Source organism: Rhagoletis pomonella, unplaced genomic scaffold (genome assembly GCF_013731165.1).
Source record: "Rhagoletis pomonella isolate Grant_MI unplaced genomic scaffold, Rhpom_1.0 Rhpom_scaffold_00660, whole genome shotgun sequence".
Lineage (NCBI taxonomy): Eukaryota > Metazoa > Arthropoda > Insecta > Diptera > Tephritidae > Rhagoletis > Rhagoletis pomonella.
The window spans coordinates 8,084-24,118 of NW_023459214.1; the positions used below are offsets into that span (position 1 = coordinate 8,084).

Sequence of the window (16,035 nt, forward strand, 5' to 3'; positions counted from 1 at the left end):
CGGTGCTATGGAGGGGCGAAGGGGGAATTTTCGAAAATTTAAAATGGATATATTTCGAAAACTTCCCGACCGCATTTAAAAAAAAATTGGTATCGTTAGAAAGGTAAACGAAATCCCCTTTTTACCTAACTCACTGTTTATTCGATGGCGAAAAATTCTGTTTTAATATTGCCTGAGTATAAAACCTGATTATGACCATCGAAAAAGAAAATAAAGCTAAAAATGGCACCGTCTTGATTATAAAAAGGCAATAAGGTGACCATCGAAAAAGAAAATAAACCTAAGAATGGCGGAGTCTGGCGCTTATTTGCAAATAGTACCACTAATCAACACTTATTCGCGTGATTTAGTTATTTGCAAATAAAAAATTAACTCAGCGTTTATACGGCAAATTTTACCATTTTGTAAATTGTTATTTGCAAATGACACATGCATATAAACGTAGTAATAGTTTGTTTTAAATACCGTGAGTAATTTTGTTTTACTGGTGTTCATGAAGGGAGAAATGACCATACTGATGCTTATGATCGTGAGCGGGACGACTGCGACAGAAAGAAGTTCTGCGCAAAAATACTTCCGCCGTTTTCTTTAGTAATACAGATAGGAGAAGTCTAATGCCTGAGAGTTATAATCCCTAAGCGCGGCCAAAGGCCGCTTACGCAGAAAGGTGTTCTCTGCAAAAGGTGGCAACACAGAAAGGAGAATTCTACTACCTGAGGGTTATAATCCTTAAGTTATATCCTTCCGGCTCTAAGGGCCGGTTGTTCAATTAGATACAACGACTGCTTTATCGATCACATGTTATATGCATGCTGTCGAAATCGTCGATAATGATGTTTAACCGGCAAGTAGTGATAACCAGACATTGAACAACCGGCCCTAATTGGTAAAAGTACATTTAAACGAAATAATATTCACTTAAACAAATACTTAACGTAAAGCTAATTTATTTGAAGCAAGTTAAAAGAAGCAATGGCAGAATATGTGTTTGTGTATACATTCATTTGTCAGTGCTCTCAATCCGTACCACCATATTGTCAGTGACACAAACCCAAAAAGTTGGATCATAAATTGAACCGGATCTCTATCAGGATCGCATCCTTGTTGTTGCATTTCCGAGCAAATTTTTTATCTTTCAATATTTTATTTTTAAACTTCTGTAACTGAGCTAATTATGCTTCTAAAAGGAAGTTTACATGATTTAACTTTCACAGGCGATTAGTTGAATTAAAAGTTGTCTGAAAAACGCCTCATGTAAATTTCCTATAACGGAACTTTTTGGAGCCTTTTAAATTTGTTGTTCAATGTCACTTCTCTTTATTGTACAATTCCAGGCGAATTAATATAAGGTGATAGTAGTATTAAAAAAACCCAAAAATTTACATGCATTTTGTTTTTGCTTTGGCGGCATAAACTGTCAAAATCTGTAAGGTTGTGTGCAGAAATTCAAACAAAATTTTTTAATTGGCATCAGACGCCGTGCGGCGAAACACATATACAAAATCAGCTGATCTAGTAACACCACCTCACATAAATTCGCCTTGGTACAGTTAAAAAACTGGAATGGCGGTTCAATCTACTAGACATGTCAGTTAAAAAAAAACATCGATGCATCGACTATTTAAGCTCTGAACACATCGAAAACGACATCACCACACGACAGGACATTAAAGTTTTATCTACATAATATAAACGCCTTGTCGGGCACAAGATTTTTTCAAACGAGGCAGCGACATCTTGAATTTGTTTGAGTTTGACATAAAGAAGAGGGAGAATCTTATCCGTCGCTAGAAAAATAGAAATAGATCCAATCTGGCCACAGCTACATTTTTGACTAGTCGCAGTGTTGCCGTGTCGTCGCCAAAATAATTATCTACATAAAAAGGTGTTCGCACAAGGCGATTTTGCGTTCAACTTTTGCTTTCAACTCATGCAGGGTGGGACGAAAAAAAAGTTGGATGGCTTAATGTTGGCTGACGACCAACTTTGTTGAAAGCGATTAGTTAAAATTCCGTTCAACCAAAAGTAGAATGCAAAGTTGAACAATGCAAACGACTTTTTATGGCGAATATTTTGATATTTTTTTACATTTTTATATTTTTAGCCATTAAATTTTTTTTTGTGCAACCCTGCGTGAGTTGAATGCAAAAGTTGCCTGAAAAATCGCTTTGTGCGAATGCCCTATAAGAGTACGTGTTAAAATAAAAATTTGACAGCTATGGTCCATGATCAGGGTTGGGCACGCTGCACTAAATTTTAATGCACTGAGCATTTTATTGCCACTATTCGTGTAGTGGTAGTGAAATAGGAAATGCAATACCACTAAGTGCATAGTGGTAGTGAAATTTGAAATGCACTACCACTGAAGCCCTAGTGGTAGTGAAATTTGAAATGAACTACCACTAACCATACAGTGGTAGTGAAACTTGAAATGCATTTCCACTAGGTGCATAGTGGTAGTGAAAAAAAATTTTCACTATCACTATATGGTTAGTGGTAGTGGCAAATTTTTGTTCACTATCACTATGCACTTTAGTGGTAATGCATTGCAAATTTCACTACCACTATATGGTTGGTGGTTACACATTTTTGAACTAACTTACTAGCTAACTAAGAAATTTACACAGATCGCAAACTTTTCCTAAATTTGTAAACTAATGTAATTAGTCAGTGACAGTGAATTTTTCGTTCCCTTACCGCTCACCAGATAGTGATAGTGAAAATTCTATTTCACTATGACTATGTAGTGCTAGTGAAATTTGAAATGCACTATCACTAACCATATAGTGGTAGTGAAATTTGAAATGCACTACCACTGAAGTCCTAGTGGTAGTGAAGATCTCGATTTAGTGCAGCGTGCCCAATCCTGTCCATGATCCAACTACACAAGATCCGGCAAGATGAAGCAAAAGAAAAAAGTAATTTTCTGGCTGACGTTTGTAATTTCGGCGCTGTGTTATTTTCTTTGAAAAGTAAACAAAGAATATGAAGACGAAGCATAAAGAAAAATATGCAAGCAATTCTGTAACACATGTTTGTGCTAACCAATTTATTATTTTTGTAGTGTTTAACCACCGACAAAATGCACATAAAGAAAGAAGCAAAACAGAACTAGCAAACTTCAAAAATTACGAACGTCACACACTTTTTTCTCAATTGCTATTACAAATGGCTGTTTCTCAAACGGTCAGATCTGTTCTAATTGGTTCATAGCTATGGTCCGTAGCCCGTCGTTTCCAATGTGTTCCAAGCTTTATACATCGAGTGGAAAAATTTCGATGCATCGAAGCAAAAAATCGATGTGTTTCCGAATTCTCTACTGCGATATTGATGTATTGAATATTAGAGCTGGGATACTATCGATAGTACCGCCGCTCGATAGTTTTCGAAACGATAGTTGAAAACATCGATAGTATCGATAGTACTATCGTCGTGAGAGGTATTGAATTGAAATCCTAAATTGCTTGAAAATAAAATTTTATAAATTACTTTGTAAATTAAAGAGATTATATAAATTTGTTAAAATTTGAGTGCATCATAAAAAAAAAACTTATAATAATAAAATAAATCGCATATCAAAATCCGGACAAAGGAAATTAACATTTTACCATATTTTAAGAAAACGAATAAAGTACTGGTCAAAATAATAGCACCACAACATTTTCAGCAGTTTTGACTATTTTTTTGTTTTTTTAGTGTTTACAAATTTTTTATAAAAGTTGTACAAAACATAAAAAACTACAAAATTATTAAAATTTCAAGCTTTTTAATTCGAATTTCTATAAAAATTTTGTGGAAGCTGTTTTATAGCTTATTAAATTTTACTATAACTCAGTGTAAGATTATACTTGCTAAAATTCCAATAACAAATTTTTTTGCCTACTGTACTTTGAATTTTCTTGGATAAAAAAATCAATGTAATGTAGAGATGAAAAGAGGTTTCGCTGAAACCGACATCGGCAGTTTTCAAAAACTATCGATAGCTGTGACAGTTTTAAATTATGGATACTATCGATAATACACCAGCTCTATTGAATATCGTATCGATATCGCGCATGCCTTACATTAGAAGAAAAGTGCGAAAATGAGTTTACGTAAAAGTTTACAGCTTACTTTAAGGGAATCTGTAAGTCTTGGATAGAATATACTATAACAATATTAAGCCTGGTTCAGGTACTTCATGATTTTACAGGAAGCTATCCCCTTACGACACATTACATATGGTTTATTAATGGCGAAAACAGAATTTCGTGTAAAATCCTGTAAAACTCGCAAGTCCTGAAGTACCTGGAACACGCTTATTTTTAAACTCTACTAAATGTTCACATTTATTCAATTTTAAAATTGGCAGGGAGCCAAAACTTACGCCAATGTTGCTTCAAGAAAGTCGTATCCGCAGGCACAGCGCAAAGTGGTTGATATGGGAAAGTCTTTAGCTTCCAAAGGGTAACTATGTTTTTGAAATCGATATTTCTTCAGTAAGCTAAACAATTGATTGTAGATTTTTAAGATCGCATAAGCCGTATACACCGGTTACCAACGTTGCTGAAAAAGTAAGTGAAATATGTGCAAACCTGAAAATATCTACAGCGAATGAATACAGACTAGAAAACTTGGAAGAAAAGTATGCGTTTTTGGATGCCTGTTTTAAGAGCTTCCAATATTGTATCCCAAACTCTCGAATACACGAATTGCAAAGCATAGGTGAGATAAGCTTATGAATTGCCGATGTCAGTACATAGTTACAAGTTTCTTTCAGGCGATGTACTCCAATTTTATAACACACCTGTAAACACTACAGTTCCCTATGATTCTCTTAAAGCAACTGATCTTCCCGAGAATTTACACATACAACATGAATATGTTCGTTTTCATCCCGACTCTGATGTAAAGTTCAATGGCCAAACTGCATTCCCAAAAAATTCAACCCTTGTAACGGGCTTAAAATATCGCGGCAAATATAAAGGGCATGAAGCAAAACGATCTTGGCCATAAAATATAGATTACTTAAATGTATTTACGTAGTTTGCAGCTGTTATTATATTAATAAAACGATTATAGCTAAAACTTCATATAGTTTTCTACGGTGCCGACAAGATTAGAATCCATTAAAGATTCCAGCGCTTTTTGAACCCGAACGTCTTTTAGGAGTTCCATAACGCGGTAGTCTGATTTAACGGCTTCCAAAGATGGGTACAATAGCTTGTAATGCGTTTCTGCCACAGACGGTTTGTTCATAATATCAAGGATCCTCTTCTGTAACTCGATTTCAGGATCGGGAACTTTAGTGGCTATATCAGCGGCATCCCCTAGCTCTATTTTTACTTGTAGGTCACGACGCTCTTGAAGGTATTTTATTATTTTATCATATTGAAGAACTGTAAGTGGCATGTTGTCAGCAAGCAAATTAATTAGTATTTGGATCGCATTAGAGTGCCGATCTTTCAACGATGGAACACCAATGGGGGCAACAGGCACAGCTTTATTTAAAGCTGGAACAAATGCTGCTTTCTTGGACGCATCAGTAGCCATCTTTTGACGAAAATCTTTTGCTATTAACTGTATTGCATCTTCCATCGGCATATTTCGGTGCTCTGCAGGCTGGCCATACAATATGTTCACTGTTATGCTGTTGTGCTCTTCGTGTTGGGGTGTAACCAATATGGCATATAAACACCCCCGAGTAGAAATATTAATGAGTACTTTACCGAGAGGCACATCCTCATTTGGAAACAACACGTCCACTCTTAAGTTTATATCTTTAAGACGTTGTTCAATGTACTCGGCATATTTCCTGTAATTCATACCAGATCACATTTTTTTATTTTATATTTTTTTCCCAAATCAAAAATTTACTTACGTATTGCGTCGATCAATCACAATAATTTCGCAATCATTGTAATCTGGATTCAGGTTTGAAGGGGTATTAGCGGTCACATTATCTCCTCCACTGTAGTGACCAGCGTTCGTATTTGAAGTTCCTACAGTATCAGTAGCCTGTCGCTTAGGAGTATGCTTAGACGCAGCGTTTCTAACAGTTATTATATTTCCCTTGAAAATTGATCTGGATAGTGATGATGCGACTTTGTTAGCCACTTCTTCCGACTCGAATTGAACGAAGCCAAAATTTTTTTGAACCAAAGATCCCAATACCTTTCCGTACGGATGACAAATACTTTCCAATTCTTCACGTGTACATGTCGGCAGGTTTCCCACAAAAATTCGATTCTTTGCCAAGTTCGGATCGCGAATTATCTGAAAATGAGGGTTATTTTGTTTATCGTCGCTTTCTCCCATGTTTAAAATAGTGTATGCTAGTTTGGCCGTGTATCAAAGATTTATTGAAATATTAATGTAAAACACTTATCGATTTTTCAAATTATCGATATCCCAATATAAGGCCAGCAGTGTTGCCGCGAGTCATGAAAAAAATGTTTCGTACAAAATACAAAAAATGGATCAAATATATCTCTAATTTTTTTATCTTAAAGCTTAAACAGACGGCAGCGTTGATCCGAATCGGGAAATGTTTAGTTATTTGCAGGTCATTTTTGGGGTGGGGGCAGGAGGAGAGGGGACGTGGCCCCCTAAACCCTCCCCATTCGAAAGGGGACAGCCCCACTTTAAAAAAAGTCGCATCCCCGCTTCGGGGCCCTAGGGAACCGTTTGAAAATGGGTAAAAAACAACATTTACCGAGGGAAATTGAGCAGTTTGAAGTGGAATATAACTCAATTAACAATCTGTGGGGTTTTTAAATAAAAGAAGTTATCCCAAGGTGGTTATCAGGCGAAAGAAGGGGGGGCTGAACACCTTTATGCGTAGGCGGCCTTCGGCCGCACTTAGGGATTATAACCCTCAGGCAGTAGAATTCTTTCTGTTTTGCGATGAAAAGGAGCTGAACACCTTTCGCAGAGAACACCTTTGTATATTTTTAATACTTACTGGGTTATATCCTATTTTCTTTTGTCTCTCATTCTTTTGCATATTTTGGAGTTTGACAGCTGAACTCCGCCATTTCATTTGCATATGCAACCAAAGTCAGACGCATGATTTAGAAGGTGTTTTTATTTAATAAATTGTGGTTAATTGATTAATATTAAAGTCATAAAGAAAGTTATAACTCATCGAGTAAAGTGTAAAGTGAAGGAGAATATAAAAATATTTTGGTGAAGTGGCTGCTTTAAGGAGAATAGGAGTGATAAATGTACGCTAATTTCCGAATTTTACAAAAAAGGGCATATTTCTAACCCAATTTGTATATAAATTAGTGACTAAAAATTACAAAAGTGGGTGTTAGAGTAATTTGTAGACCCTTGGCTACAAGTGTGTGCAAATTTAATTTGGATCGGGTCACCCCTTTGGACGCAATACCTCGAAATAGATCGGCAACGTACTAAACCGTACCCTCCGAATCAACTCGTTAAAGGTACGACCGCACTAAGCAACGCGACACTGCAGCCGCACTACGCGACACGGCGTGACACTTTTTGGTATATCGCACTGAAACTGCAGCGGCGCGAACTTCGCTGCAAATTTTTTTAATTTACTTGCGTCAAAACCTTCAAACAAGATGGAAGCCAGTGACGCTGGTGTAATGTTAGTGCCTTTTATTTTTATTTTCCTTGGCGAATTCTCCTCAAATGCTGTTTATTTACATAAAATTTTCTTCTTGAATGAAATGCATGTGAATATTCACTCACAACTCGAGATCAATTTCTTTAAGTTGTGGGTATACCGCATTATGCGGCACCGGAACTGCGCGACACCATGCGACGCCACATTTTTGCCTAGTTGGTCAACTTTGCCGCGCAGCGTCGCGTCGCGTAGCTCCGCTGCAGCGTAATGATAATAAGAATCCATGCAAGGAATATTTTGCCGCGCTGTGTAGTGTCGTGTCCCGTCGCCTAGTGCGGTCGTACCTTTATTCGGAATTATCTCGGGAATTAACTGCAGTTGATCCGCATTAAATTATATTAAAAAAAAAAATATTAAAATTAATCTGAAAAAAATATAAAAAAATAGCCCAATCCGGGTAACCATATAATTTTGTCGCGAGATGGACACATATTCAAATATTGTTATGGTACACATGGCATGACACAAAAGGGGTTCACTGTGGCTTGTCTTGTCAGCTGGGCTAGGTTTTTGCCTTCACCGCTGTTCCCTGCGCCATAGCAGAGGTAAGTCATGCCTTGTCAAACATCCCAACGGACGGACACACAACAATTCAAAATTCAAAAAAAAAATCCGTTACAAAACAAAAGCAAACATCAATAATGTAATAAATAAAACTACCAAAATCTATGTTTTATATAATAACCGGCCTGGAGCTCAAAATTAACGAACAAAAGCTTTTTTAAATTTAAAATAGACCGAAAAAGAACACAGTTTTACGCCGACTCCGAACGGCGATTGTATTTTTATGAGAAGCTGTTTTTCATGGCATAAATACACTCGGAGGTTTGCCATTGCTTGCCGAGGGACGACCGCTGTTAAGAAAAACCCTTTTTCTATATTTTTTGCGATGTATATCCTAATGCTAACATTCCTCAGTCTAAGATACGCATAAACAATTGTAAGAACGTATTTTGATCGAGTCTTATGTGTTAGGTCCTAGCACAATCCCTTACAAATTTTTATTTTTCTTTTCCGAAGTCAAAACTTATATGATAGGTACTAATATTAGGGTAAGTACTGTAACGTTAGGGGTAGGTAAGTATTCAGTAAGGGTAAATATCCGGTAAGTAAATAAACAAAAGGTTAAATTATGTAAGTCAGGTAAGTATGTTAGCACCAAAATTGAAAGAATGTAAAGCAGGTAAGTAAACTAAGCAAGCCTAAGCCAGTTCTGTATTTTTGTATAAAAGTTTTTTCTTTCTCGTTTTAGGATCTTTTATTATTAGGGTTCATATTAATTTCTTTTATATCTTGGCCATTTTCTTTGTTATAATTTCATTATTCATTTAGAATTACATTACTGGAATTTATATTAAATTGTGGTTTATTTTAGTTTATATGTTTGGTTATTTATTTGTATAACTTTCCCATTTGTATATTTATTTAAAATTTCTTAGTGAAACTTTCATTTTATTTTATGTGGTATTATGGTATTTTATCTATCTGTCTATCTATATATATATATAATTCGTTTTATTATATTTAAAATTTGTGTTTATTTGTTCAATTTATTCTGTTTGATTCCGTGTTATTTAATTTAATTTCACATTTGGTTAAGGTAATTTATATTAATTTTATTTATGTTTATTTAATTTGACCTGATTAAACTTGTTTGGGTTGAGTTAATCTCAAGCTAGTCAATAAATTGTATACTATTCTTGCTTTATCATTTTACGTGACCCTAACTCTTCCCTACATACATATATGAGTATATATGTATGGATATATATGAGTATATACCTGTATATACATGCATATATATGTTTATGTTTACAATTTAATTCGATTTTCTTGTTGACTTTTTGGTTGAATAATTTTAGACTCCTCTCTCTTTATATAACCTTAGAACACTGATCATCTTCTTAATACGTTAACACTAGTTATTACGCTAGACGCACATTGCATCTGATTGGACGACCGATTTCGGCCGAACAGTTTGACCGTCCGAATTGATGCGCACACTTAACCAGATTATTTGCTGACCGTGATTGTACACATAAATCTAGTTTTCATTCCAATTTTGTAAGCAATTTTCGCCCGCAAATAGCCGATATCGGCCAAGCACAATTCGGCTTTAATTAACGAAAATTCCATTTCAAAAATGAATTTCCAAGAAACTTCACCACAAAACATAAACAGTGTTAGTCGAATCGACTAACATTAATGTCCTAGGGTTAATTTCGTTTAATTTTGTTTTACTCCTTACTTTCCTTAATATTTTTGGTTCTTGTATACATACACACACATTTTCTACTTTGAAGTTATTTCACTTCTATCGAGTTCACATTCTTTAGTTTTGTTAAATTGTCCCTACTTTATGGCAACTTAAATTCTAAAGTTTTTTTTCTCTCCTTTATTGTTGTCTACATTAATTAATTTTTATTTAATTATTATTATTATATATATGTATGTAACATATGTACTTTGGCGGCCGCCGTAGTAGAGTGATTACATGCACGTTGTTGTTATTGTTATTGTAGCGGCTACAACAGCCCCGCCCAGAACGGTTAGTCCCTCAATCGTTGTCGTCAAGCTCTAATAGCGGTAGACCCAGGAAGCGTGCAGCCTCAATGGGGTCTGTCCATATGCACAGGGGTGCAGTAGGGTGGGGTTCAGTGGGCATGCGAAGAGATGCTTTGAATCATGGGGCGTCTCCCCGCATGCCGGGCATTCGTTTAACACATCTTCATTTATTCGGCTCAGGTATGATTTTAACCTGCTGCAGTAACCAGAGCGTAGTTGGGCTTTTGAGATCCGAGCCTTCCGAGCAGACCAAGCTCTGTCTCGTCCACGTCTGGTAGTTGTATGTCCAGAACGGCATTCACAGGTCGAGAGTCTATATAACTCGAGACTGCCTCTCTGTGAATGCCGTTTAAAGCCTATCGGTAAGCTGACGGGTTCAGAGGCTGCTTGATGAACCTCTGGACTTCGTTCGTCAGTTCGTAATGATGCCTCCTGACGTGCCTTGGCGAGGGCATTTCTGCAAGCAGTTTCCTATTTGGATGATCACGTCTTTGGCTCGCAACTAGAAACTGCTTGTAGAGCATTGTCTTATGCTCCATAATAGGGAGAATATGAGCCTAGTCGTGCAAGTGATGTTGCGGCGACATCGAAAGGCATCCAGTCGCTGTCCTGAATGCCGTGTCTTGGCAGGTCTGCAGCTTCATCCACTGCGTCCTACTAGTCCCCGGTGACCACACAGGCGCTGCATAGTTCAGAACTGGCCGGCCAATTTACTTGTGCGTTGCCAACAACGTTCCTTTGTCTTTGCCCCAGGTGCTGCCGGCACCGACTTGAGGACCTTGTTTATAGACAATTGCGGTTGTACGCGCCAAGAAGGAGAGCAGGCTGTCGAAGGTTACTCCGAGGATCTTCGGGTTATTCACCGTCAGAATTGGGTCGTTATCGTCGTGAATACCTAATTGCAGTCTTACCTCTTTCGTCCAAGGGGTTGTCGCTGTTGTAGCAGCAGTGCTCAACCCCCCAGGGTATATCGCCATCTTCATCCTCCGACTCTGTAAGCCCGAGGCCGAGAAAGCTAACAGCGATGATAGGCGCGGTCCACAGCACTTCTGGTGTCAGGGTCCTGGGGTTGGAGGGGCATGTGAAGAGGTGCTGGATGTCATGGGGACCTTGGCCACATGCGGGTGCAATTGTTGCCCGTGCGCTTGCCAGACATTAAGATGGGTAAGGTCCTGCAACTTAATTGTCAGGGGGCTTATTCAGTGATGTGTGATGTAGGCGCATTGATGGTAGAGGAGGGCTGCAGCATAGCTCTGCTCCAGGAACCTTATGCCACGCAGGGTGTGGTCTCCCTGGTGGCTTCAGGGTTTTCATTGACCGTGGGGCCAATGCTGCAGTTGTGGTGAACAACCCGCACTTAGAGAGCGTGTTGGTAGACTCGTCTGAGCTAGGGGTAGTTGTTAGTGTAGAGGGTAGGTTCGGGAGGCTGCTCGTCAGCAGCAGCTATTGTAGGTTTGGTGAGTCATTGGAACCCTACCTCGTCTACCTTGACACGGTGCTACTTCTGGCCTGTAGCAGACCTGTTGTCATCGGTCTAGACGCGAACGCCTCCCCAACCGCATGGTTCAGCAAGACATCCCTCGATATGTCGGGATATCGAAGCTGGCAGCGGGGGGAGTCGTTAGCAGAATGGGTGGCAGTAAACGAGGTGGACATTCTTAATGTCCCGAGCGAGTGGTTTACATTCGACGGTCCAATGGGACATAGATGTTACGTTGGCGAATGCGGCAGGCAGTAGGGACTTCAGTTTCGACTGGAGAGTTAGGGGTGGATAGGGTATAAGTGACCACAATCTTATTGAGATCGTGATCTTGCCCCATACGCCTCCTGGCAGGGATTCTGTGTGTCATGCGAGAAGGTGGCGTACCAGTGGGGTTTCCAGCCGAAGTGGCTATGCGGGTAGTGCCTCTGAGCGATTTTGAGGAGAAGACCTCGGTTGAGCAAATAGCTTGTCTTAACGAAATCGTTTGGAAGGTAAATGATCGCGCGCTGCGTAAATGGGTGCCGCCTAATCTTAGGCGGGTGAAGTGGTGGTCGCGAGCGCTCAATGACAAGAGGAAGGCTGTCCGTCGATCGAGACGTTTGTTTCAAAGATGTAGGCGTAGCGGGAGGGGGGGGGGGGGATAATCTGTTCCAGCTTAGGAGTCAATATAGGAGTGAGATGAGGGAATACAAAGATCTGCTAGTCAGGACGAAAGAGGAGCACTGGCGGAGATTTGTAGGGGAAAATAGGGACGACCCTTGGGGACAGGTCTTTAAGATCTGTCGGGGTCGTCAGAGTAGGGAAATCACCTCTCTTCGCGTTGGTGACACTATGTTATCATCGTGGGGGAGTGTGCAGGGGCTCTGTTACGAACGTTCTTTCCTAGGGCGGAGGTGCAGGTTCCTCAAGCACAAGAGGTGCCTGTCCCCCCACTAGATGCTGGGGAGTTGGGTTATGCGTTTGGCCTTGTTAGGTCTAGAAAGTCACCGGGTATTGACGGTTTGAACGGAGATGTGCAAATGCTTGTGGAAGTTCATTCCGGAATATTTGGAGGCTATCTATGATAAATGTATTTGGGAGGGTTATTTTCCACGTGAGTAGTACGGGGGAGTGTCAACAAGTATGTCCTTGGCCTTTGTTGACTTTAAGGGTGCTTTTGACTACCCACGTTGGGACAGAGTCATTGAGCGTTTGGAAGAGCTGGGGTGTGCAGAGATAGCTCTCTGGCGGAGTTATTTCTCCGATCGCAGGGGGACTGTTGAGGTCGATGTGGCTCGTGGTCACATCAGTGGTCCATTTATTTGGAACCTTATGATGGATTCCCTGCTGTGGGAGCTCGAGCCAGTCTGTGGCTTTAGTGCGTACGCCGATGACCTTCTCGTCTGGGCGGAAGGAAATTCCAGGTCAGATATAGAAAGGCAGGGATAACGGCTGCTTGAGATCGTCGGTAGGTGGGGGCAACGTATGGGGGTCGACACTTCGGTTGGCAAGACGGTAACAATGTTACTCAAGGGGAAGCTATCGTTGTGACGTACACCGGTGGTTTTCGTCAACGGGGTCAGTCTTAGATATGTGACGCTTCAGGTATTGATGGGAGTGCCTCCTCTTGACCTGGTGGTTATTGCGAGAGCTGTGACCTTCAGGATGAGAAGAGGCATGAACATGTTGCCGTTGACTAGGTGGGTTTCGGACGGTGACTTGGAGAGGTGCTATCTTGAGTACAAACGGTTGTTGGATGACAGAGTGCGTGGTATGTGGCAGGACCGTTGGGATGGTAGTTTCAATGGTCGTGTTACATACCGCTTCATTCCGAGTGTAGGGTTTATGGGAGAGAATCCGGGCTTCGGGTATTGCTTGAGTTTGGATTTTCTACTAACGGGGCATGGTCCTCTTAATGCTTTTTTGCACAAGAGGAACCTCAATTACTCTGAGGGGTGTGAGTGTGGAGCGGAGCTTGAGGATGTCGAGCACGTGCTTTGCGAATGCCCGAGATACTCGGACTTGAGGAATCTTGACAGCATGGTGGTAAAATGGACGGATGGACGGTACGACTTCGGTAGTACCCTCTCCACACATTTGACGGTAACGAACTTGAGGAATTTCGCACGTGAAGTTTTTAGAAGGCGAATACGAGTTGAGTAGATAGGTGGTGTTGGTGATGGCTACCAGTCCAGAGTAGTATGGTAACTCAACTGAGAGTGGCTTCGGCCACGAGGTCTGACCGGAGACTTAATTCTGGTACCACGGGGAGCAGTTGCCCTTGGAGCTTGCTCCAATCTGCTCGTGCGGCTTGGCCCTACGGGGAGTATCGTGGTGGCTGTGGTTTAAACCCGAATGCGGGGAGAGTCGTGTTGGCTCGATGTGGAGTTGCATTGCAACCGGGTGCCGGACCCATAGCACGGCAGAGGTTTAGATAGGCCTCGAACCCTACCAAAGTGGTTAGTGTGTCCATTCCGCGCTGCCAAATGGTACCGAGATGCTTGCATTTCGGGGCGCTGATCTGCGCATTGAATTGATCCGTTGAGCTTTAGGGGCTCCGTTGAGCTTGGACTGCATTAGATTGCGGAAGGTACCCACGTTAAACCTAAAACTATAACTGCGGGCAGGTGTTTGCCACTTTATTTAGCCGGGAGAGGTTGTTGAGTCGGTTACACCACCCCGAACGGAGTTGTGCAAGGGTGCACCCGGTCTCTCTCCGCAGTTCAGATTCCTCTAAATTAATTGGCGGCGGTCGGCCATCTAAGACAGCGTTGTCATTGCGCGTGCTGGGGCTCGTTCTGACCGCAGCGCTGTGTAGGGTGTTGCGCGCCGCTCTGTATCTTGCTGCGTCGAATGGATGGTCAACGTACGGCTCAATGTCTGCCTTCCAGTCGTGCAGGTGTCGTCTCACGTGTCGTGGGGCGGTTCGTTTCGAAGAAAGGCGTTGTTGGGAGGTTTCTCTCGGTGAAAACCCACGAGGTATGGCTTCGACAGCATGGTGTTGTGTTCTTTTAACGCCAGCATCTGGCTTTCTTACGTAGAGCTGCGTTCTGTCAGGCTTGGAGATTCCTCCACCAGGTGTCGCTTGTCCCCGCCGTCCACACTGGTGCCGCGTAGTTTGCCTCTGACCGGCCAATTGTCTTGTAAGTCGCGAGCAGAGTTTCTTTGTCGGCTCCCCAGGTGCTGCCAGCTAGCGATATGAGGACTTTGTTCCTGGCCCGGAGTTTGTTACATGTGGCTGTGGCATGCACGGAGAAGGAGAAAAGGCTATCGAATGTCACTCCTAGGATTTTAGGGTGATTAGTCGTCGGTATTTTGGCGCCATCGACGAAGACGTCCAGTTCTAGCCCTACCTCCTTGGTCCAGATTGGAAGTAGTATGGCGGTGGATTTTACGGCGGAGATTTGGCGGCTCCTTGCAGTGAAGAAATTGGAAAGATCGGTAAGATGGGTCCGTACTAGTCTCCTGCGTCCGCCTTCTTCCCTGGCTAAAAGAGGGGAATGATCCTTTTCATTTTCCACATCTCGGGGATGATCAGGGTGGACAGTGACAAATTGAAAGCGGCGGTCATGTACTCGACTCCCGCAGGTCCGCAAAAGCAAAAACAAAATACATGTTCCTTTTTTATTGTCGTACCGATACCACCTTATGGAATACGCCTTGATTCTGCCTATTTCTCGTTGTTCGCTTCGCGTTGCCGCAGTATTCGCCACAGTACATTTGCTAAATGCGATAGCATGAACGCTCTTCTAAAACACATGTTCGAAAGTGCTAAATGTTGCATTTTGAATGCAGCAAAAACGCTGCATTAAGCTTGATATACAGTTCAATGCGAGTGTGAGCGTGAACGTTCGCAAAGGCAAAAAATTCCATTTGTATTTTTATGGACGCTCACACACATCTGTCAAAACTTGTCGTTCACATGCGAATGCTTTGCATGCGCACACAGTTGAGTGTGAGCTCGAAAAAAGGCATATTATGCATTTTAAATTAGTTTTTATTCTATAATTCTGAAAGATATTTTAATTCTCTATATTTTCATGTCTCAATTATAGCAAAAATTTGAGTAATAACGAAGATATTGGTCAAAATAAAAAGCTCACGCTCACGCTCGCATTGAACTGTATATCAGGCTTAAAGGCCAAAATACAATAGCGGAGTGGCAGTGGCAGTAACAGTTTTTAAAATCAGCTGTTACTGCTAATATTGGCAGTCACTGTTGTAGCAAACATTTTGACATTCCCTTTTGTTTGTTTACATTTTTCTTGTTGCCTTTTAGACTTCAGTGACATCAACAGATGTTGACTGCCTTTCATTCATGTTAAATTCAGCATGCGAAGTTTGCTGCGATGAAGGCAGTGACAGGGAATTT

General features: G+C 41.0%; 2 protein-coding genes across 2 annotated transcripts; one reads left to right on the forward strand and one right to left on the reverse strand.

The window, feature by feature from the left end:
* The first annotated feature begins 4,011 nt into the window (after window positions 1-4,011).
* Window positions 4,012-5,067, forward strand: LOC118751365 (39S ribosomal protein L50, mitochondrial-like). Its single transcript, XM_036486172.1, has 4 exons — window positions 4,012-4,126; window positions 4,352-4,446; window positions 4,502-4,704; window positions 4,760-5,067. Exons 1-4 carry the CDS (start codon window positions 4,085-4,087, stop codon window positions 4,993-4,995), a joined length of 576 nt encoding a protein of 191 aa, XP_036342065.1. The 5' UTR covers window positions 4,012-4,084; the 3' UTR covers window positions 4,996-5,067.
* On the reverse strand, window positions 4,993-6,356 carry LOC118751364. The gene is made up of 2 exons (XM_036486171.1): window positions 5,861-6,356; window positions 4,993-5,794 (listed from the first exon to the last, which is right to left on the reverse strand). Exons 1-2 carry the CDS (start codon window positions 6,295-6,297, stop codon window positions 5,062-5,064), a joined length of 1,170 nt encoding a protein of 389 aa, XP_036342064.1. The 5' UTR covers window positions 6,298-6,356; the 3' UTR covers window positions 4,993-5,061.
* Between the last annotated feature and the right edge of the window lie 9,679 nt (window positions 6,357-16,035).